The 21979-nt window shown below is 37.9% G+C and overlaps 2 protein-coding genes across 5 annotated transcripts in view; one reads left to right on the top strand and one right to left on the bottom strand.

Annotated features, from left to right (window-relative positions):
* AGO3 (Argonaute 3) overlaps positions 1-21979 on the top strand; it is a 312574-nt gene that overhangs the window by 244456 nt on the left and 46139 nt on the right. For all 4 annotated transcript variants that reach the window (XR_011418941.1, XM_070216338.1, XM_070216339.1 and 1 more), the window contains one exon: positions 2935-3067. Coding sequence is in view for 3 of the 4 variants with exons in the window: in XM_070216338.1 (XP_070072439.1) it covers positions 2935-3067 (133 nt within the window). In the remaining variant the exon portion in view is untranslated. The remainder of the gene's footprint in view (positions 1-2934; positions 3068-21979) is intronic.
* LOC138913647 (uncharacterized) lies at positions 17169-19169 on the bottom strand. Its single transcript, XM_070217791.1, has 2 exons — positions 17762-19169; positions 17169-17697 (listed from the first exon to the last, which is right to left on the bottom strand). The coding sequence occupies exons 1-2, from the start codon at positions 18896-18898 to the stop codon at positions 17680-17682; spliced, it is 1155 nt and encodes a 384-aa protein (XP_070073892.1). The 5' UTR covers positions 18899-19169; the 3' UTR covers positions 17169-17679.

Genomic DNA, 21979 nt, shown 5'->3' with positions numbered 1-21979 from the left:
AGTTGTGTCCGACGACAAGCATATGAAAAATGGACCACTTCGTTACAAGGAAATGGACATAACTTGAACTAGTTAACCTTCTCGACCCAACTAGTATTTTAATAGTCCAAAACTGATTCCGTTTCCTGCAGGGGTGTTTTTAAAAGTTTGTTGTTGGTGTTACTTTTCTTATCCAATTAGTCTAATAGTACAATTATAATTAATACAATATTACCAGAAGAAGATGAATTAAAACAACAAACTTTAAAAACACAGGACGGCAACACTACTACTATTTTGACCGAAGCTGTATGCTTTTATGTATTTGGACTATGTTTTCTAAAATTTGTTTCTCCCTTAAAAAAATCCTAAAATTATTCTAAGTATGGGGTTTGAATGATAAAGAGTGTCTTTTAAAAAACTTTAACAGCGAATTAAACCATTAATTCGTTTGCCTCTGAGAGCTCCGAAAAGTTGGCCAATTTCAGCATTTTTCGTACTTTGAGGTCCTTTTCCTAAGAATCCTTGCGTCGGGGAACTTTTTGAAAAACGCAGTTTAACTTGGGAATTCGAGACGAATCCAAAAATATAGCATCCATCGAGGTAAATTTGTAATGCTGCATAGTGTTATCAAATATATTAACAGCTTTAGTCATATTAGTACATAAATACAGATTAGACCAATCCGAGCGAGCTATTGAGAAGTGCAAAGTTTGCTCTACGAAAGCAGGGGATGCGTTTAGCTGACTTTTCAGATATTTCATTTAATTTTGTACCCGCGTCAATAGTCAGCTCCAGCGTTTGGTTTCTTCTGGTAAAGTAATTGCAGAGGCTCTAACTATGCAAACACAATCTGGACTTGAAACAAAGCATAGTTTACTTGAAACAATGAAATATCAAGCAAACCATCAAGAAAATCATGCTGCGTTGAAGGTAACAATATATTCGATGTTTAAACGGTGGACCACTTCGACCTAGTTATATTAAAGTCACTTAAAACTATTAGTTTACTTGAGATAAACTGGATAGCGGACACATGATTCGCATTTATTTTGAATTCAGTTGACGGCGGGATATAAGGACATGTTATGTATATAGAAATACCCGGAAGGGATAGTTTTATACACAGAAATTCAATGTCAATTATTCCGTCCGAATTTATTTCTTAAGTACTTAATTCTGAGTAAACTGCAATTAAAACTTCACCTTCACGTCGGGTGGGACGATCAAGCCTGTACGTTGTGAACTTACTTGGAAAGACTTCAGAACTAAGAATGTCCGGTTTTAAGCAAGTTTCTGTGAACACAATAACATGGGAAGAAATGGAAAAACTATCAGAATGCAATTTGGTCAATTTACTTTGTAAACCTTTCGTATTTTGATAGGAAAGTAGAAGGAAAGAATCTATTTTTTTGAGACAGGTAAAGATGAAGATGTGAATGCCTCTTTAAAAGGATTTCCAACATCCTTTAAACGAATTTTTGTTTCTAGCTTTGTACTTTTTAACAAAAAAGGCCTTCAGGCCAAAAATCGGCTAAGCACATAGTTGCATAATGAGCACAAGGAACACCGATTTTAAATGATACTTCCCTAGCACGTGGAAAATAATTTACTGATAGATAATGGAAAATTCCCATTAAAAAAGATTTTGGATATTTTAAACTTTGGTATGGGTGATATCAACTTACGGCCGGTTTCTCGAGTGCCGGCTAACATTTCTCAAACAGATAAAGTCCCTGCTAAGGCATTTTGGCTTTGACAGGGACTCGGAGTCCCTGTTAAGCGTTTTCGGCTCCATAGAATGACGGCTGATTTCCTAAAGCCCACTGAGAAGAAGAAACGAAATCACAGCTGACTTTTCCTTTGAATTATACCCAAACAACTGATGAAATAATCGAAGCACGCCATTTTTTGCGCTTACTGTGCGTTTACAACACATTGTAATTGTTTCTCGTTCAGATAAATTAGAGCCCTGCATGAATGGATTCAATAAAGTATTTTGAATTTTTTGTTTTATATAAATGAATTAATTCGAATTTTGAGTTTAATAGAATTGAAAGAATTTGAATTTTGAGTTTAATAGAATTGAATGAATGAATGGCATGAATTCCGAAATAATTCAAACGACAATTTCTTTTGAAGAAGAAATGGCCATAATTTTGTGATTAAATCTGCCTACATTTTTTTACTATGCAGTTAACATTGCTTTGTTAAAAATTTTACACTTTTTGTTCTCAAAGAAAGGAACAAAAAAATCTGGCAATTCAAAAAATTCATAAAAATAATTCATTCGATTCATTCAATTCGTAATGAATTAGAAAAACATTCCATTTATTTTACATAGAATTGAATTAAACAAATCAGAAATTTCATGGCATACTATAATAAAAAAAAATTGAATGATTCACGCAGGGCTCTAAGATAAATTAAAGCAGTCGAGAAAGCGGATTTGCTTTTACGAACAGTTTATCTGGTCTTTAAGTTTTTCGAACAGATACCTAAATTGACAGGGACTCGAGAAACCGGCCCTTAGCAGAACATTTTATAATTTTAAAAATAATTGAGCGGCAAATTTAAATAACGGCAGATTGTCGATAGAATAAAAATTTGCATTTTCAGTTTTCGAGATCTCAGCGTTCATACAGACGGACAGACAGACAGACGGACAGACGTACAGACAGACATGGCAATATTGACTCGGCTAGTGACCCTGATCAAGAATATACCGCTTCCTTTTACTCTACGAGTAACGGGTATAAAAATATTTTAAATTTGGTTGGACTTATTGTTTTTTATATTCTGCATGTCTCCGTCTCCCTTGCAGTCCCTTTAACTTAAAAATTGTTGTCTTTAGTCGAAGACCTCGACTCGCCTTTACCCTCGTTATATTTAAATGTGTTTCTACAGATTTTGCGAAACTAATATTATATTTTGTTAAATCTTTTTACTTTTAAGGGATGGAATTGGCGATGGTCAGCTGAAGATATGCCTTAAGTATGAAATTCCACAATTTGAAACGGTTTGTGGAGATCGGATCAAAATTTCATTTATTGTTGTCCAAAAGCGCATAAATACTCGCATTTTTTTGGTAAGTCATAAACGGATTTATATGTATGTATGTATAATACGTGACACTTCTAAGTTAGAGCTTTAAAAAAGTTTGCTAGAGTTTGCTATTTCTTGATATTAAATAAAAATAAAAAAAATTAGATGTCTGACAAACAGTTCATGAGCAGTCTGCCTAAGGTCGTCGCAACTGGAACTTGAACTAGTTGGACTAAGGTTTGCATATAAGGACCTGAAGACGCAACGACAGCCTTGTTGGATGCAAATAAGTAAAACTTCATTTTTGAGAGACAGAAACTGAATAAAAGTGCTTCGGTTAACAGAATAGGTATAAAAAAAAGTGGTGCTTATGTATGCATTATTGGCATGTCCGCCAATGGGAGCATGCACAATTACAATTCAGCTGAATAAGCTTGTGTCAATAAGTCATTGATAATGTCGCTGACCGCTTGACGCGATACATGATACTTCAGTGCGCTGACTTATAACTATTGCTGCGACTGAACATTCTCCCGGCCGTTGAACAGGTGTTCAACCAGCGCAAATGTTGAACGCAAAACTGCTTAGAGAAAATGACTGCTCGTCGTTTAATTGGTTGTTGCAGGTCCGTTGTCTTGGTTTTCAGTTGACGAATCGCCTTCGGAGAATATATGCAATGATAAATATTATCGATATTGTTAACGCAGCATCCGCGGCTACTTCATGATGCTGCACAGTGGTGAATAAATTTAACAATGTTGTATCCTTTAACTTTGCAAGCCTTTGTTGTAGACGATCCAGTTCGTCTGATTCAGATGGTTGGGTTGCAGTCTCTCGAGCTGACTCTGATGTATCTTCCACAACTGTCATTCGGTGATTATCGTGCTAAATGTGAGTCACTAACCAATGTAAAAAAGTTCAATCATTTGATATCCTGTTTAGAAAAGGAAGCGTTCGAAACAGTAAAAGCTTACCAGATCACAGAAGAAAATTACGCAAAGGCACATGCGGCCTTGATTAGGGTTTATGATAATCCGTGCCGAATATACTTTAAAGCTATATCTCGCTTGTTCGAAATCTCAACAATGCACACACCATTCGCCGCAACATTGCGATCTCTCATCTACACCGTAACTGCTATTTAACTCTCTTCTCTCGCTCGGCAACGAGTAAATTATAGCCAATGCTATAATAATTCACATTGTCATGTCTAGAGTGGATCCCAAAACGCGGGAAGAACAACTAAACTCCAGTCCGTTATGCGAAGATTGCTCAGAAGCTCTAAATAAACTTTTAGTGGCTGAGGAATCTACGACGTTCAGAAGAGCTCACAAACAGTGGCAACTTGGGAAAAAGACAATATATAACAAGGCGGCACTAGCAGTTTCTCGACCTATTGGAGAACCCAAATCTAAATGTTTCTTCTGCAAGTCAGATGACCATTTCATTCAAAGTTGAAGTTTATACTCGGTTCAAATTCTCAAAGAATGCACCTCTTTGCATTAATTGTCTACGCAGAGGGAATTTGAAAAAAAATCATAACACACTTCATCGGTATACATCGGCCTCTCGAGTACCGTCAGGCAATCAATTGCCACTGCCTATTGACAAATAGGTATCCTTACAGTCACTAAGTGCCTCGATCAGTCAACCTATGCCTCAAAGAACAGATCACGTCTTACTTGCAACGGTCCTTGTCGAGGCTCGAAGTCAGTTAGGATCCAAGCTGTTCGCTAGAGTTTTGCTAGATTTGGGGCTCAGGCTAATACTATTAGGGAAGAATTGAAAATAATTTGCAATTAAAGCGTCGCTGACTTGTTTTTCGACTTGAAGGTAAGGGCAAATACGTCACAATCATTTAGGTCTAACCCTAAAAAACACGGTATTTGGTTGGGTAACTTCAGGAACCTACAAAGAAAATCCGCCAGCAGGATCCATCTTATACTCTACTTTATTAGCTACATAATAAAACAATTTCGATCACGAACAATTTAACGAAATCCCAAACAAGTTTTGAATGAAAAATCTTTTGCTAATACCGTCTCGCGTGACTCTACGGAAAAATTTGTAGTTAAGCCTGCCTTTCAAATCGAGTCCTTCGTGTCTCGGTTCCTCGTGTGAAACAGCACGACTCCGTTTTCTCTCCTTAGAGGGTCATATGAAAATGAGCCCTCGGTTACATGGTGGCTACAGATATAGGATACCCAACCAGCCTTATTATTTTATACCATATCAGTGCGTTCTCCGACTTGAAAGCTCTTCGATTAAGTTAAAAGTCGTCTTCGACGTGGCGTGCAGAACCAATTCCCAAATTTTGTTAAATGAAATTCTCTTGGTACGGCCAACGATTCAGCCTTGCCTTTATGCCACTCTGCTAAAATTTAAATTTCATAAATTCGCAATGTCGGCAATTATCTCTAAAATGTATAGACAAGTAATATTAGATGAAGCTCATATATGGTTTCAGTTGATCATATGGCGAGAAAACCCGCAAGACCATGTACATATTTATCGTCTGAACTCCGTAACGTATGGTACGACAAGTGATTCTCGCAATACGATGTTTGAAACAGCTTGGCGAGATATACTTATATATATATTATATTATATTATATTTAAATTCAACGCCCAGAAGTTACAGGTTATAGACCCACCGACTAAGCGATCCATGCTTTCATTTGGCTGTTCAATCCGTTAGAACTCATTTGCCCTGTCATTACCCTTGCAAAAATTTTTATTCAGAAATTATGGTCGCTACAAATTGAATGGGACGACGAAATACCCGCCGACGTACTGCATCGCTGGAAGACAGTGTCATCATGCTTTGCAGATTTAGAAACGTTAAAAATCCCGCGACATGTCGAAACTCAGGTGGCTCTTATCAAATCCACGGGTTTGCGGACGCGTCAGAGGATGCCTACGTTTGTTGTTTGTACGTACCTCAGAGGGATAAAGGTTAAATTGCTAACAGCCAAATATGCGGCTCACCTTTTAGCAAAGTTGTGGAGTGATGTGCAGACACTCAATCTTTACCGCGTCGAGCAGGTTGCTATGTGTTCGGATTCGGAAGTGGTTTTCTTTTGGTTAAGTACTCTGTCGAAGATTAGAACATTCGTCGCAAACAGGATTTAGGCTATTGACGAGCTGGCTCCAACTGCAGTCTGGCGGCACGTCCCCAATTACTTCAATCTAGCGGACTTACCCTCTCGAGGAACTACGGTGAAACATATTAAAACGTATCTTTGGTTCGAAGGCCCTTCGTTTTTATACCCGTTACTCGTAGAGTAAAAGGGTATATTGTATTTGTGCAAAAGTATGTAACAGGGAAAAGGAAGCGTTTCCGATCCTATAAAGCATGTATATTATTGATCAGGGTCAATAGCCGAGTCGATATAGCCATGTCCGTCTGTCCGTCTCTCCGTCTCTCCGTCTCTCCGTCTGTCCGTCTGTCTGTCTGTCTGTCTGTCTGTCTGTCTGTCTGTCTGTCTATCTGTCTGGATGAAAGCTGAGATCTCGAAAACTACAAAAGCTAGAAGGCTTCCTACGCAGCGCAAGTTTATTTCAGCCAAGTGCCTCCTCTAACGCCCACAATCGCCCACTAACGATTTTAAAATGTGTCTGGCGCCCACACATTCAAAGATTTCCGAGAAGTATAAATGCAATTTTGTTGTGTACACTACTGATCAAAAGAATAAGTACACACGTTACACCCTCACTTGCTAAGAGATATCTCTATAGTTATTGAGGCCAGACCTCCCAAACCTTTTTATTTGGAAAGGTTATTCTGTTCTGCAATATTTAACAAAACAATGTATACAGTAAAACCTGTCTAATCCATGTTAGCCCTACATTTGTGCGATAGATCGGTTTTGGTGTGGTCAAAATAATAAGTACACTTGTGTTACTTATAAATTTTAACATATTAAATCTAGAATGGGGCTACGGTTAGTATTTTATCTTAAGTTAGGATCATGTTTATAAGAAGTCTGGGCCAATTGGACGATCCAAAAAGTTTCCAAGCCTGGATTTGGTTATTTCAAAGTCATCATCCATGCTAAAATCTGATTTGCAGCTTTAAAGGAACACTTAACACTTAAGTATGGCTTGTGATTCCCTCTTGATAGTAAGATCATTATAAAGATATATACAAACTTTCCGTTTGATCTGGCCACGCCTACGCTTAACGCTATATTTTTCGAAGCGCTGTGTTAATTATAAATGAGTAAAAGAGGGGTAATTATACCCTTGCAGAGGGTATTATAATTTCAGTCAGATGTTTGCAACGCAGTGAAGGAGACGTTTCCAACCACGTAAAGTATATATATTCTTGATCAACAAAAATAGCCGAGTCCATTTAGTCATGTCAGTCTGTCAGTCTGTCAGTCTGTCAGTCTGTCAGTCTGTCAGTCTGTCAGTCTGTCAGTCTGTCAGTCTGTCAGTCTGTCAGTCTGTCAGTCTGTCAGTCTGTCAGTCTGTCAGTCTGTCAGTCTGTCAGTCTGTCAGTCTGTCAGTCTGTCAGTCTGTCAGTCTGTTAGTCTGTTAGTCTGTCAGTCTGTCAGTCTGTCAGTCTGTCAGTCTGTCAGTCTGTCAGTCTGTCAGTCTGTCAGTCTGTCAGTCTGTCAGTCTGTCAGTCTGTCAGTCTGTCAGTCTGTCAGTCTGTCAGTCTGTCAGTCTGTCAGTCTGTCAGTCTGTCAGTCTGTTAGTCTGTTAGTCTGTCAGTCTGTCAGTCTGTCAGTCTGTCAGTCTGTCAGTCTGTCAGTCTGTCAGTCTGTCAGTCTGTCAGTCTGTCAGTCTGTCAGTCTGTCAGTCTGTCAGTCTGTCAGTCTGTCAGTCTGTCAGTCTGTCAGTCTGTCAGTCTGTCAGTCTGTCAGTCTGTCAGTCTGTCAGTCTGTCAGTCTGTCAGTCTGTCAGTCTGTCAGTCTGTCCGTTTCTATGCAAACTATTCCCTCAGTTTTAAAGCTATCGCGATGAAGCTTTCCCAAAAGTCTTTTTGCAGGTAGTACATATGTCGGAACGAGCCGGATCGGACCACTATATCTTATGGCTCCCATAGGAATAATCAAAAAAATAATATAAAAACTATTTTAACTTTGTAGAAAGTAGGCATTTTGATTTTTGATAATGTAAAAACAACATATTAAGTAGGTATACCGGCAAGGGTATATATACTTCGGCTGGCTGAAGTTAACTTCCTTTCTTGTTTTTCTTTTTATACCCTTGCAGAGGGAATTTTAATTTCAGTCAGATGTTTGCAACGTAGTGAAGGAGTCGTTTCCGACCACATAAAGTATATATATTCTTGATCAGCGTCGATAATCGAGTCCATTCAGCCATGTCCGTCTGTCCGTTTCTATGCGAACTAGTCCCTCAGTTTTAAAGCTATCGCGATGAAACTTTCCCAAAAGTCTTCTTTCTATTGCAGGTAGTACATATGTCGGAACGAGCCGGATCGGACCACTATATCTTATGGTTATGGTTCAAAAAAATAATAGGAAAATAATTGTAACTTAGTAGAAAGTAGGCGTTTTGATTTTAGAGAATGTAAAAACAACATTTAAGTAGGCATACCTGCAAGGGTACATATACATATAAACTTCGGCTGGCCGAAGTTAACTTCCTTTCTTGTTGTTTTTAATATTAGAAAACCATTATATTTTAGTAAATTAAACATAAATATTTACACTTTTTAATTGTCCTATGCCCAAATATATTATACAGTCGTCAGCTAGCTTTCAATGCGTTCGGACGTGCTTATCTTTCGCTATGTCTATTCCAAATTGCTCAGAGTGCAATTCGTCGGTCACTGCAGCTCAGCTTCTATGTTTTGATGCTATCCGCTGCTCTTCGTTGTGCCGTCGCGCCTTCCACACTTCGTGTGTAAACATTTCGCCGGATGTGTCTAAATTGCTGACCAATTTGCCGAATTTATTGTGGCAATGTGACAACTGTCTTGTCGCTAAGGATTCCCACTCCAAAATGGACGAACTCATTGAGAAAATCAATAAGCTGGAAATATTTTGTATGGATCTCAATAACAAATTCTTAAGTGCGATCGCCCTTAAACCTGGGGTCATTCAATCTCAGCCTCAACCGCAGCCGCAGCAGAAAACTAACAACATGAACAACGTTAGTACCAGGCCGCGGACCCTTAGACCTTTGGCAGTGTCCGCCAGTGATGAGGTGCATGTTGCGGACCCGTTAACTGTGGTTTAAGAGGGTGATTGGAGCATCGTTCGTAAAAAGAGGAGGAATATTCGAAAAAACAACAAAAAGCGTTTAGTTGGAGAGGCCCCCAGCTGTAACGATTTGACAGTAATGCAAAGCAAGAAATATTTGCATGTCGGTAAATTTGCAGACACCGAGCAGGAGGCGGTGTTAAAATATGTGGCTAAAAAGCTTAATGTGGCCACTGAAACTTACATGCTTCAAGCTGGTCAAATTGGATGCTGACTTGTCAGCTCTTAAGTTTGTCAACTTTAAGCTGGGAGTTCCTGAGCATCTCCTGGCAGCAGTCTTCAATAATAAATTCTGGCCAATATCAGTTAAGGTGGGACATTTCGTTCATCGAGAGAGGCCGAAAGAGGATAACGTTACTCTTCGAATTCCAAAAACAGAAGAATCTTCTACCCCCGTAAACTCCCCTTCAAAAAACTACCAATAATCGGCGTCACATTCAGTTGTTTACTTCGTCTGCCGTGTGTGATGTGTTAAGTTCTCCCGCATGCGAGACATATGCTCGTAACGTGCTCTTCGGAGTGGCGCTCTCTTCACCTCCCGCTGTATTGGCGCAGCATACCACAGATCGCAGTGTGCTCTTCGGAGTGGCGCTCTCTTCACCTCCCGCTGCCTGGACGCAGCATCCATTATCTCGCAGCGTGCTCTTCGGAGTGGCGCTCTCTTCACCTCCCGCTGCCTGGACGCAGCATCCATTATCTCGCAGCGTGCTCTTCGGAGTGGCGCTCTCTTTACCTCCCGCTGCCTGGTTGCAGCATCCAGAATCTTGCAGCGTGCTCTTCGGAGTGGCGCACTCTTCGCCGCACACTACCATGGAGCTGTGGCCAACACCTGGGTGGCTCAGCGGTTTTATTGGAGTATCACTCTCGGCTATACAGTTGGCAACGTTGGATTGTAATACCGTTTATGATCCTTGGGATGATGATCTCAACCCACCAATACGTATTCGTACGGAATCACTGCGCCGCATTCCTAATGGATCCTACGGCGTTGGAGGGCAGAAAACTGTTGCTGCTGCTGCTGATTTCACTCTCCCGGATTACCGCCAGGCATCCATGGCAAGAGTTCCTGAAAAGTCGCCTAGCCGTAGAATTGAAAACCTTCTTAAAATTTTCTTTCAAAATGTATCTGGAATGAGGACCAAAACCCAATCATGGGTTCATGAACACATCCAATAGTGATTATGACGTAATCATATTTTGGTTGAAACCTGGCTCAACCCTAACTTTAACGCCAACGAGTTCTTCGATGCAAATCTGTTCAACGTCTATCGTAAGGACCGAGACTTTAGCAGAATGCAGTGCGATAGAGGTGGTGGTGTCATCGTGGCAGTACGCCATACTTTCTTGTGCATAGCCGTTAAACTTGAAAACGAAGACTCTCTTCTGGACCAGATGGCTGTCGAGGTAGCTGGCTCGTCAGGAAAGATTGTAATAGTTGCTTCCTACATTCCCCCTGGTAGCGATTTTACGCTTAATCAGGCACATTTGAATAATATTTCCAGTATAAATGACAGTTTAGTTGATGGTATGGGATCTGTGTGACAGGAGATTTCAATTTAGATCTGTTGTATGGACATGTGACCCGCAATCGCTCTTTATGGTGCCTGGTAATGACCACAAGCCACATGAAATTATTGTCATTGATGATTGTTATAGTATGGACCCCACCCAAATAAATAATATCTTTAATGATTTGCATAGGCTACTAGATTTAATTTTCATCAATTCGATTGTTCATTCCTCGGTAAGCCTTGCTGAATATACTATTTCTAATTGTGATTCTCATCATAAACCAATTTGCTTTAATATTGAATTGTATAACTTTTTACCAACAGTTAATGTAGTTCCTATGTATAACTTTGATGATTCCAGCCTGGCTGCCGTAAGTGATTGCCTCGTATCTATTAATTGGGTCTCTGTACTATCGGATGCTTGCATTGAGACCAATTATAATAATTTTCTAGCTGCACTCAAAAATACTTTGGATAGCATTGTCCCAACTAAGGTGCGGGGTTCCTATAGGCTTCCGTGGTACACTAAGGGCCTCTAGAAGTATACAAATTTAAGGAATAAGTTCTATAAAAGGTTCTTGAGATGGGGTAATCCGGTGGATGGCGATAGATACAGGCAACATAAGCGAGAATTTGAGTTTTTTAACAAATTTCTATACAATCAGTACATTTCTGATATTGAAAATAGCTTAAAGTCTAATCCTAATTCGTTCTGGCGCTTCGTTAATTCTAAAAAGTCATCATCATCCATCCCTTCAACTATGACATATAAAAATATGGTCGCTAACTCTGGGGCTGATATTGCCAACTTATTTGCTTCCTTTTTTTCTGCCAACTTCGAGCCCGCGTCTAGCTGGAATAACCAGGAAGTCCTAAACAATATTCCAGAATTCAGTAGTATCGGCTCCCTTGATATAACTGATTCCGACATCTCTGAAGCTTTAGTTCACTTTGATGATTCTAAGAAGCCCGACGTTGATGGAGTATCTTCGTTCTTTCTAAAACACTGCTATACTGGTCTTCTTGAACCTCTTAAAATCCTTTTTTCTGCCTCTCTAGCTCAGGGAAATTTTATATCTAGATGGAAAATGGCTAAAATTCTACCGGTCCATAAATGTGGATGTAAGTCTGAGATCTCCAACTACAGGCCTATTGCCAAAATAAGCAATATAGCTAAGCTGTTCGAGAGAATCGTAGTTAAAAAGTTATCTTTCCATTTAAGTGCCTATATTGACCCAAATCAGCATGGGTTTATGCCTGGACGTTCTACGACCACGAATCTAGCTATCTTCACAAAATTTTGTTTTAGATTCCTTTGAGTCCCATTCGCAGGTGGACACAGTTTATACTGACTTTGCCAAGGCTTTTGATAAGGTCTGCCTACAAGCAAAGCTTTCCAAGCTGGGCTTTCACTCTTCACTTCTCAATTGGATTTAATCTTTCATGGTAAACCAATCCTATCAGGTTGAAGTCAGTGGGTCAGTATCAAACTCATATAAGGCGACATGTGGGCTTCCTCAGGGAAGTTATCTGGGCCCCTTGCTCTTTATCATTTTCATTAATGGCATTTGTTTCTGCATTCAGTCAGCCAAATATCTTCTCTATGCAGACGACTTCAAGATTTACCTTTCGGTGAATTCGTTAAGTGACACTTATTTGCTGCAGGCTATTCTAAGCAAAATTAGTTTATGGTGTACTCGGAACAAACTGACACTTAATCAAAACCAATGTCATGTGGTCCGCTATAGTAAATGTTCATTATCTATTATTTCAACGTATTATATTTACGATCACCCACTCCTTGCGCTGTACGAAATTATGGATCTTGGGGTCCTCTTTGATAGCAAATTCCTTTTCAATCACCACATTAATTACATCTTGCACAAAGCATATGCTATGTTCCGTTTTGTCAAACGTAATACTGTACTGTTTAGAGACCCGTACGCCAGACTGTCAGTGTTTTCTGCATTTGTTCGCTCAAGGGTGGAATATGCTTCATTTATTTGGAATCCCTCAAGCGCAGTGCATAGCAATAGGGTTGAGCGGCTTCAGAGAAAATTTCTGAAGTTTTCACTCCAGCCGTTGCATTTTTCTGATCCATTCCCATCTTACTCCAGCCAATGTCGCCTACTACATACTTGTAGTCTTAAAGACAGGCGTTCAATAGCGGGCCTACTTTTCGTGAATGACTTAATTATTGGTAACATTGATAGTCCTTTCCTTTTGAGTTTAATTACCTTTAATGCCCCAGCCAGGAATCTCCGTACCATGGTCCCTTTTTTTGAAAGTGCTGCTAGGACCAATTATGCTCGGAATGAGCCACTTTTAAGGGCTTTGCGTTTATTTAACTCCCTACCAGCCAGTATCCGGTTATGTTGGGGATCCAAGAAGGATATGCTTAGGCAATCACTTAGGGAATATTTTTTATGTAGTTCTTAGTCTTAGTTTTAAGTTTATAATTTACTAGCCAGATAAGGATTTTATCCATTGGCGGAATAAATAAATTAATATGCTTGTATAAATATAGCTTATTTACTCAGGTTATTGCGATACCAAATGTCGAGCAGCGTTCTATGACTTCTTTTTGCTTTCAAGCAGCTGATAAGTCAAAAAACTTTTCGACCCTAGCAAAACTTTATGGTTCCAAGTATTCAACCTAACGTTATTGATTGTTTGTAGTCAAGCAACATATTATAAGAATATTGAAAATTTTGACTTTATGCAAAAAAAATTGGTCATTTCGACCAGTGTGCAAAGTGGTAAAATAAAATTGTTGTACTTGCAAGACCTTCTAGTAAAGACAAAGATTTTAGTTAAGCGAAGTGTACATCAAGCAACAACAGCGCAAGGAAGGAAAAGCAATATACGTGCTCTCCCGTCGTACAGTGGCGCCTTTTTATTTTTTTTGGTAATAAATCATAACTTTTGAACCAGTGAAGATAATTGAATGATGTAAACGGCAAATGATAGATAATTGATCCACTTTTCAAATTATTGCTTGAGACAGGGAGTGGGCGTGGCAGAGGCGTACTTACAAATCGGCAAAGTCAGAATTTTAAAAAAAATCCATTTTTTTCCAACAAAAAAAAACTTTTTCTAAAAAGTTTTTGTTTTTTTTAGTTTTTTTTTTTTATGTTTTAATTTTTAAAACTATTAAAAAAAATAAATTGGTTAAAAAAAAATTTTTTTTTTGGTTTTTTAAATGTTGTTTTGTGTAATCACCTTTATTTATTCGATTTTAAAAAGCCACTAGGATGGGCTTCGTTTTATTTAATTAGTTTTTCGCTCTACAAAGCGTGTTCTCTTTTTAGAAACCGGTCAAAAAGTGACCGTTCTCTTATTTCCTTTTAAATCCTAAAAAGTGACATTTATGTGTGACCATTTATCACATCATTTATCGATTATAAATATATACACAATTCACACTTAAAGCTAATATTAACTAGATGTTTACATTCGGGCAACCTGACATTTGATCGGCCTCGATCATCACACACACAATCCTATAGTCTTAGTACACACTTGCATCCACGGTTTCAGTCTAGCAGCTTCAAGGATTCCTTTATAAGGCAGTTGTGTGAGCTGACAATCCTCAATATCGGTTACTTCGTAGCGATCGTTGGGGAGTACTCGGCTAACTTGGTATGGCCCACGGTATTTGGGTGCGAATTTCTTACAATGTCCAGGCCTCACATCAACATTGCGAATAGCAACAAAGTCATTAACATTATAGGTCATAGGAGCTTTGTGTCTTAGCTTATATATGGATTCATTACGAGTTTGTGACCGTTTTATTCTGTCGTTAGCTTCGTCTCTCTCACTCCTAAGGCAACGCGGCTTTTCGGAACTAAATTTGTCTTCAAGATACTCCGTAAGCTCATCCACAACTGGGCCACGCTGATTGCAACCAAACAGCAGCATACTGGGTGTCTTGCCTGTACTGCACTGAACTGAGTTATTTATAGCGAATTCCACTCGATTTAGTAACTTATACCAGTCTGCTTGATTTAGGGGCTCGGATAACTTCCCTAACATAGGAGTTAAAACACGGTTGACACGCTCGACTTGCCCGTTAGCCTGCGGGGCAGCAGTAGCTACCTTGATGTGATCAATATTTCTTGCTTCGAGGAATGCAGAAAATTCAAAGGACGTGAAGCAAGTACCCCTGTCCGATATGATTCTACGGGGACGACTGTAATATTCAAAGTATTTTTCTAAGGAAGAGTTCACTTCCTTGGTGCTGGTGGAGTTAACGGGGTATAATTTTACAAATTTTGTAAATGCATCAATTGTTACTAGTAAGTGTTTTCTCTTCGAATTTATAGAAGGAAGGGGACCTAGGTGATCTATGTGAATTGTATCGAAGGGAACCGGTATTTTGGGTATGCTATGGAGAGCCCTATCATGAATACTCTTCGGCACAGAATGTAGAATGCACGGCAAACAGTTCTTTATAAATAAATCCACTTTACTTTTCATTGCAGGAAACCAATATTTTTCTTTCAACTTATTTACGCATTTATCTGAGGCAAAATGACCCAATTTCTCGTGGCATTTTCTTATTAATTCCTCTTGCATTCGGTTTGGAGCATACATACACAGTTTATCATTATCATTCAACCTATACACTACACCATCCATTAAAACAAAACGCCCTACCTCTCCTTTCTCCAATTTCTGTCGCAAAGATCGCACCTCATCATCCCTCATCTGCTCCGTCTGCAAAAGCAAATCAATGTCGCACGGGTCTGCTCCAACAATTCCAACAAGTTTATCAACTTCGGGAAGTACTTTCACGGATTCAATCGGGTTTTCAGGTGTACAAGGTTCAATCGGTTTTTCAGATCCACAAGGTACCTTAGGTTCAATCGGGTTTTCAGGTGTACAAGGTTCAATCGGTTTTTCAGGTCCACAAGGTACCTTAGGTTCAATCGGGTTTTCAGGTGTACAAGGTTCAAACGGTTTTTTAATCATAGAGGTTGTCACACACGGATCGGAAACTTCTTCAACCAAGTCATTAGATAACAACTCCGTCTGCCTACTCAGCGCATCGACATGAGCCATACTTGAACCCGGTCTATGGGCTATAGAATAATTAAAACTTTCTAACTCAAGGGACCAACGGGCAATACGAGGATTGATGGATTTTTTACTCAAGGTTTGAACCAAGGAACTGCAGTCTGTTACAATTAGAAAAGGCTTGTGTTCCAAGTATATACGGAAGCGACGTAAAGCATATATAATTGCCAATGTTTCAAGTTCGAAGCTGTGGTAACGAGACTCGGCTGCGGTGGCTTTTCTTGAGTAAAAGAAAACGGGGTGAAGCTTTTTATCTAACTGTTTCTGCAATAATACCGCCCCAAACCCATGAGAGCTTGCATCCGTATGCAATTCCGTTTCGTAATGGGGGTTGAAAATTGACAGGACTGGCGGATTCGACAATGCTGTTCTTAACTCCAGAAAAGCATTTCTTTCGGCATCTGGCATTGGAAAGGGCCCTCCTTTTTTTAATAGGTCGGTTAAGGGCTTTGCCACGCGCGAGAAATTAGGGACAAACTTACGAAAATACGAAAATAAACCGAGACAAGAATGCAACGCTTTGCTGTTGAGTGGTTCCGGATATAGTTTGATCGCTCTCAAATGAGTATCGTTAGGCAAAATTCCCTGAGCGCTAACATCGTAACCTAAGTAATCAATACGTTTTTGCATGAAGCTACTTTTTTTAAAATTTATTTCGAGGCTAAACTTAACAAGAATACTCAGCAATGTAGCTAGTACCTTTTGATGCTCATCTACGGTATTCGATGCCAGAATTATATCATCCATATACACAACAATTTGACGACTTCTAACCAGATCGATTAATACGTCAGATATAAACCTTTGAAATACAGCCGGACCATTTTTGAGCCCGAAAGGCATCCTTAAATACTCAAACTGCCCGTCCGGAGTCACAAAGGCAGTATATTTCACGGATTCTTCTTCAACACCTATGTGGTGGAAACCACTCTTAAGATCTATAACGGAAAAGACAGATTTACCTTCGAGGTATTCTAAGCAATCTTCTATAAGCGGTAAAGGAAAATTGTCACGAACTGTCTTCTTATTCAACCCACGGTAGTCAACACACATTCTTATATTTCCATCTTTCTTTTTAACTAGTACCACAGCCGAAGCATATGGGGAATTACTTGGGCGAATTATTTTGTCGGCCAATAAATTATTAACTGTATTAGAAACAATCTCCCTTTCATGATATGACAATCTTCTAGGGGCACAGTGAAACGGGGTTGTTTCAGTAAGACGAATGGACATTTTGAATCTTGGCGAGCTACAACCTTTCGAAAACTTATTAACGTAATGGCTTGCTATAATATCCCGGCACTCCTGCATTCGAACACAACCAAACTCATCGCCTACGATTGCAACACTATCAGTTGACACCACCAAGTTCGCAAATTCGTTCATCCATTCATGAAACACCTCAGTCTTCACCGGGGATGCAATTGTGTTTACAACTAAACATTTATCTTTTTGCTTATTTAAACTATTGCAAGGTATGTTTTTAAAGTTTGACTTCTTAGTAAATAGGGATGCACAGTATAAATTGGAAGCCACCGCAACAGTATTGCTTAGTGAGTTATTATTTTCATAATTTGGTACAGTTTTACGTATTACTAACTTAAGTGACAATAGTTTCAATACATCTCTGCCTAATAACAACGGCGTCGGTAATATAAGACTAGGAATAACAAAAGCTTCAATTCTGTAGTATTTTTCTTTAAACATAAGTATCAATTTAACTTTTCCAATTATCATAATGTTTTGTCCGCTAAGGCCACGGAAACGACTATCCTCTAGGTTTTCATAATCAGTAGCTTGCGGGATAACTTCTTTACTTATAAAACTCACGGGGCTTCCGGTATCTAGTAATGCAAAAATTTTATCAATATCAATGCATCCCTGTTTACTAGGTAATTTAATGCTTACTAGTTGAATAAACGAAGTTCCGCCGACAGAATCGTCTTCCTCTTCCTTCTCGTCACTGGTACACAACGCAGCTGTTCGTATACGCTTCGGGCACTCCCGGAACTGGTGCCCAGTCTCAAAGCAATGGAAGCATCCTCCCTCTGGCCGCCTTGGTTTCTTGCATTGATTGCTGAAATGTCCCATTGAGCGGCAATTAAAGCACCTTATGTTGGCGTCTGCATTTCGAGCATCGGAAATGTTTGCGGAAGATGACTGCCGCAAAGGTACAGCCGTGCGTGAGACTTGTGGTTTTCGTTTAAACTCGGCCTGTACGATCTGATAACGCATCATTTTCTCACGCAGCTCATCGAGAGAAACACAGTAATACAACGGTGCTGCGCAGCCGGTGTGATCCTGCAAGCCATCCACAATGTATTTTATAACGTCCATGTCCTCGAACGTCCCTTGTCCAGCAATATTACGCATAGCAATAAAATATTGTAGCAGCGATTCGCCTTTAAGGATTGAGCGACTCTGCAACTGCTTTGCAACCTCATGGTTCGTCATTTGGAACCCAAAAACTTTTAGTAGGCACTCGCTCAGTTCCTTCCAGGTGGTGGTTTTTTCGTACATCGTGTATGAACGGGCCGACCCCTGCAGCTTGCGATTACCCAGTAGCCAACGCTGGGAGTCGCTCAAACCGTGTGTGGCAGCAGCCAAGTCCATCTCACGGATCCATGCATGAACGCCAACGTGATCATCTCCAGAGAAATTTTGCAAGGTTGATTCTATGTCCTTTATGTCAATGGTGAGTTTTCGGTCCACGGTGCCGCTCTCCAAAGCGGCCACTTGCACTTTCAACTCGGCAAGTTCTTTCCGGGCTTTGTACAGGGTCATCTGGTTCAGAATTTCGGCCATTTCTTCCATTTCGTCGGGATTGCGGTCGTCCCCTCCTGGCACACTCTCAGCTGCATTATCGGCATCCTCATCCGATTTCTCAGTAACATTGTCCAACTCCATGGTAGATGATGGCTGTAAGGCTTTTACCATCGCCCGCAGCTGCTGTATGGCCTCTGTGCCGGTCACTGGTACATTTTTTGCAATTAGCACGCTCATTAGTTCATCCTTTGTCAGGATCAATATATCCGAATATTTCATCTCGATAAGATCTGGGGCAAACCCCACACCTGATTTGTAATCACCTTTATTTATTCGATTTTAAAAAGCCACTAGGATGGGCTTCGTTTTATTTAATTAGTTTTTCGCTCTACAAAGCGTGTTCTCTTTTTAGAAACCGGTCAAAAAGTGACCGTTCTCTTATTTCCTTTTAAATCCTAAAAAGTGACATTTATGTGTGACCATTTATCACATCATTTATCGATTATAAATATATACACAATTCACACTTAAAGCTAATATTAACTAGATGTTTACATTTGTTTAGTTTCTTTTTTTATGTTTTAATTTTTAGAAACTAAAAAACAAAAAAAAAATAGATTAAAGTATTTTTTTTTTAAATATGGCAAAAGTGGCTATTTTCGTTTCTGAATTACTTTTAAACGTAATTTTTTACAGCAACATGGTGTATATTAAAATTTAAGGAATCTCAAGGGCTATACAGTTTATAGTTTTAAAAGAAATCGTTGAAACCGTTTTTGAAAAAAATAAAAAAGGCCAAAAAAAAATTGACAAAAAATTTGTTCTGTGCATATCTTTTTAAATATTACATTTACACAAATTACATACAGAAGGCGCTTAAAGCATTTTAAAATACCTTTCAAACGAGATACAGCACAAGTCTGTAGCTTTAGTAGTTTAGAAGTAACGGCCTTCCGTATTTTAGCTATTTATAGCTGTTTTTCCGCTAAACTAGCGAGTATTTTCCAAAAGTGGTAGAGCTAAAGTTTCTTATATCGAGCTGTTTAACATAATATCAAATTTTCAGGACTTTAACACAATGTTTTGGACAAATCTTTCACAAGGTTGCGCCATATGCAATTTCTGGGACCATGACTTTTTTACCTTCTTTGGCTCTTAAAACCGCGGACGCACGCGGACGCAGCTACAACTTTCCTAATATCAAGAAGAAAGTCCAAATATCATTTACGGAAGTATAAAAAATATAATGTGAAATAATTTATTTTTATTTTCCATCAAAGTTGGAAAATATGGAAAAAATTGACGTTTCGCAAATAACGCATAACTAAGAGATGCGGCTGGCAAACTGCAATATATTTTACTTTTTTTACTCTTAACTAACACACCAATCAGTGGAAAAAAGAATAAGAAAAAAGAAGCAAAGCGATTCGATACCTAGTTTTTATGATATACCCCCCGGAAGTGCGAAAAATTACCTGAAAACTGTGTGTTTTTTTAAGTGAAAAATTATTCAACTTTGAAAATGCATATCTTTTACAAAAATTTTTTGATTTGAAAAAGGGTTACATATGGGCCGTTCTTTTACAAACCGAACAGATTTGGCCAAAAAAAAATTTCACATTTTTGATTTGCCTGAAACTTTTTTTACACGTACTATTCGGAAAATAAGTAAACACGTGTATCAGGATTTGACCGAAAAAAAAATATTTTCCTAGTTAGAATTTTTTTAAGTGTGCCAAAAATTGTCAAATTTGAAAAAGTACCCTCTCATTGAAAATCTGTATCTCCGGTTATATGAATCCAATTGACTTCATGTCTTTTGCATTAATTCCTCTAAAACCTCTCCTTTCAAAATAAAAAATTTTTAAAAAAAAAAAAAATTTTAATTTCCTAAAAATAAAAACAAAGTAAGATTTAAAAAAAATTTTTAACTTTTGCCGCCCCAAAAATAAAATTTTCTTTTATTTTAATACTTGCGCCATATTGTTAGTTACAATCAGTTTTTGTAAAAAGTTGGAGCCACTTTTAGTTTTTAAAATATCGAATTTGTTTTAGCAAGGCCTCGCCTTTTTTCTATGAAAAAACGTCGCAGCAAGTAGATCTACTCTCTCACTCTTATCGGATCCTAATGGAATTTATGTTTTCTCATTGTTTACTAGTCCTTTAACAATTGTTAATGATTAAAAGTTAAGTTTTAAGTTTTTTGACAATTTCTGAATGACAAAAAGTAAAAAGTCATTTTTTAATCAATTAAAAACTTACAACTATTTATTTAACCGTCTATTTAATAAACAATAATTTTAAATTTATTTTATTTATTATTTTTTTATATTATGTAATTTATTAAACATTTTTAAATATTTTTTTTCAAGTTTTTAAAAAAATTTATTTAATAAAAATAAAAAATTATAAAATTTAATTAATTTTTTTTTTTAAATTTAAAAATAAATATTTAAAAATGTTTAATAAATTACATAATATAAAAAAATAATAAATAAAATAAATTTAAAATTATTGTAGATTAAATAGACGGTTAAATAAATAGTTGTAAGTTTTTAATTGATTAAAAAATGACTTTTTACTTTTTGTCATTCAGAAATTGTCAAAAAACTTAAAACTTAACTTTTAATCATTAACAATTGTTAAAGGACGAATAAACAATGAGAAAACATAAATTCCATTAGGATCCGATAAGAGTGAGAGAGTAGATCTACTTGCTGCGACGTTTTTTCATAGAAAAAAGCCGAGGCCTTGCTAAAACAAATTCGATATTTTAAAAACTAAAAGTGGCTCCAACTTTTTACAAAAACCGATTGTAACTAACAATATGGCGCAAGTATTAAAATAAAAAAAAAAAAAATTTTTTTTGTGGGGGCAATAGTTAAAAAATTTTTTTAAATCTTAATTTGTTTTTATTTTTAAGAAATTAAAAAAAAAATTTTTTTAAGAAATTTTATTTTGAAAGGAGAGGTTTTAGAGGAATTAATGCAAAAGACATGAAGTCAATTGGATTCATATAACCGGAGATACAGATTTTCAATGAGAGGGTACTTTTTCAAATTTGACAATTTTTGGCACACTTAAAAAAATTCTAACTAGGAAAATAATTTTTTTTCGGTCAAATCCTGATACACGTGTTTACTTATTTTCCGAATAGTACGTGTAAAAAAAGTTTCAGGCAAATCAAAAATGTGAGCCAATAAAAGGTGTTCGGTTTGTAAAAGAACCGCCCATATTTGTAATTACCTGTCGATTGGTATGGGTCGCAACTTTCTAGGACAAAGTCAAAAAAGTTATTTATTGCACGTTTTTTGGCCCAAGGCACCACTGTGCGTCGGAGAACAGAAGTGCTCTTCGCCG

This window comes from Drosophila takahashii, chromosome 3R, assembly GCF_030179915.1.
Source record: "Drosophila takahashii strain IR98-3 E-12201 chromosome 3R, DtakHiC1v2, whole genome shotgun sequence".
In the NCBI taxonomy this organism is placed as follows: Eukaryota; Metazoa; Arthropoda; class Insecta; order Diptera; family Drosophilidae; genus Drosophila; species Drosophila takahashii.
This window is presented reverse-complemented; position numbering and strand designations above follow the sequence as displayed.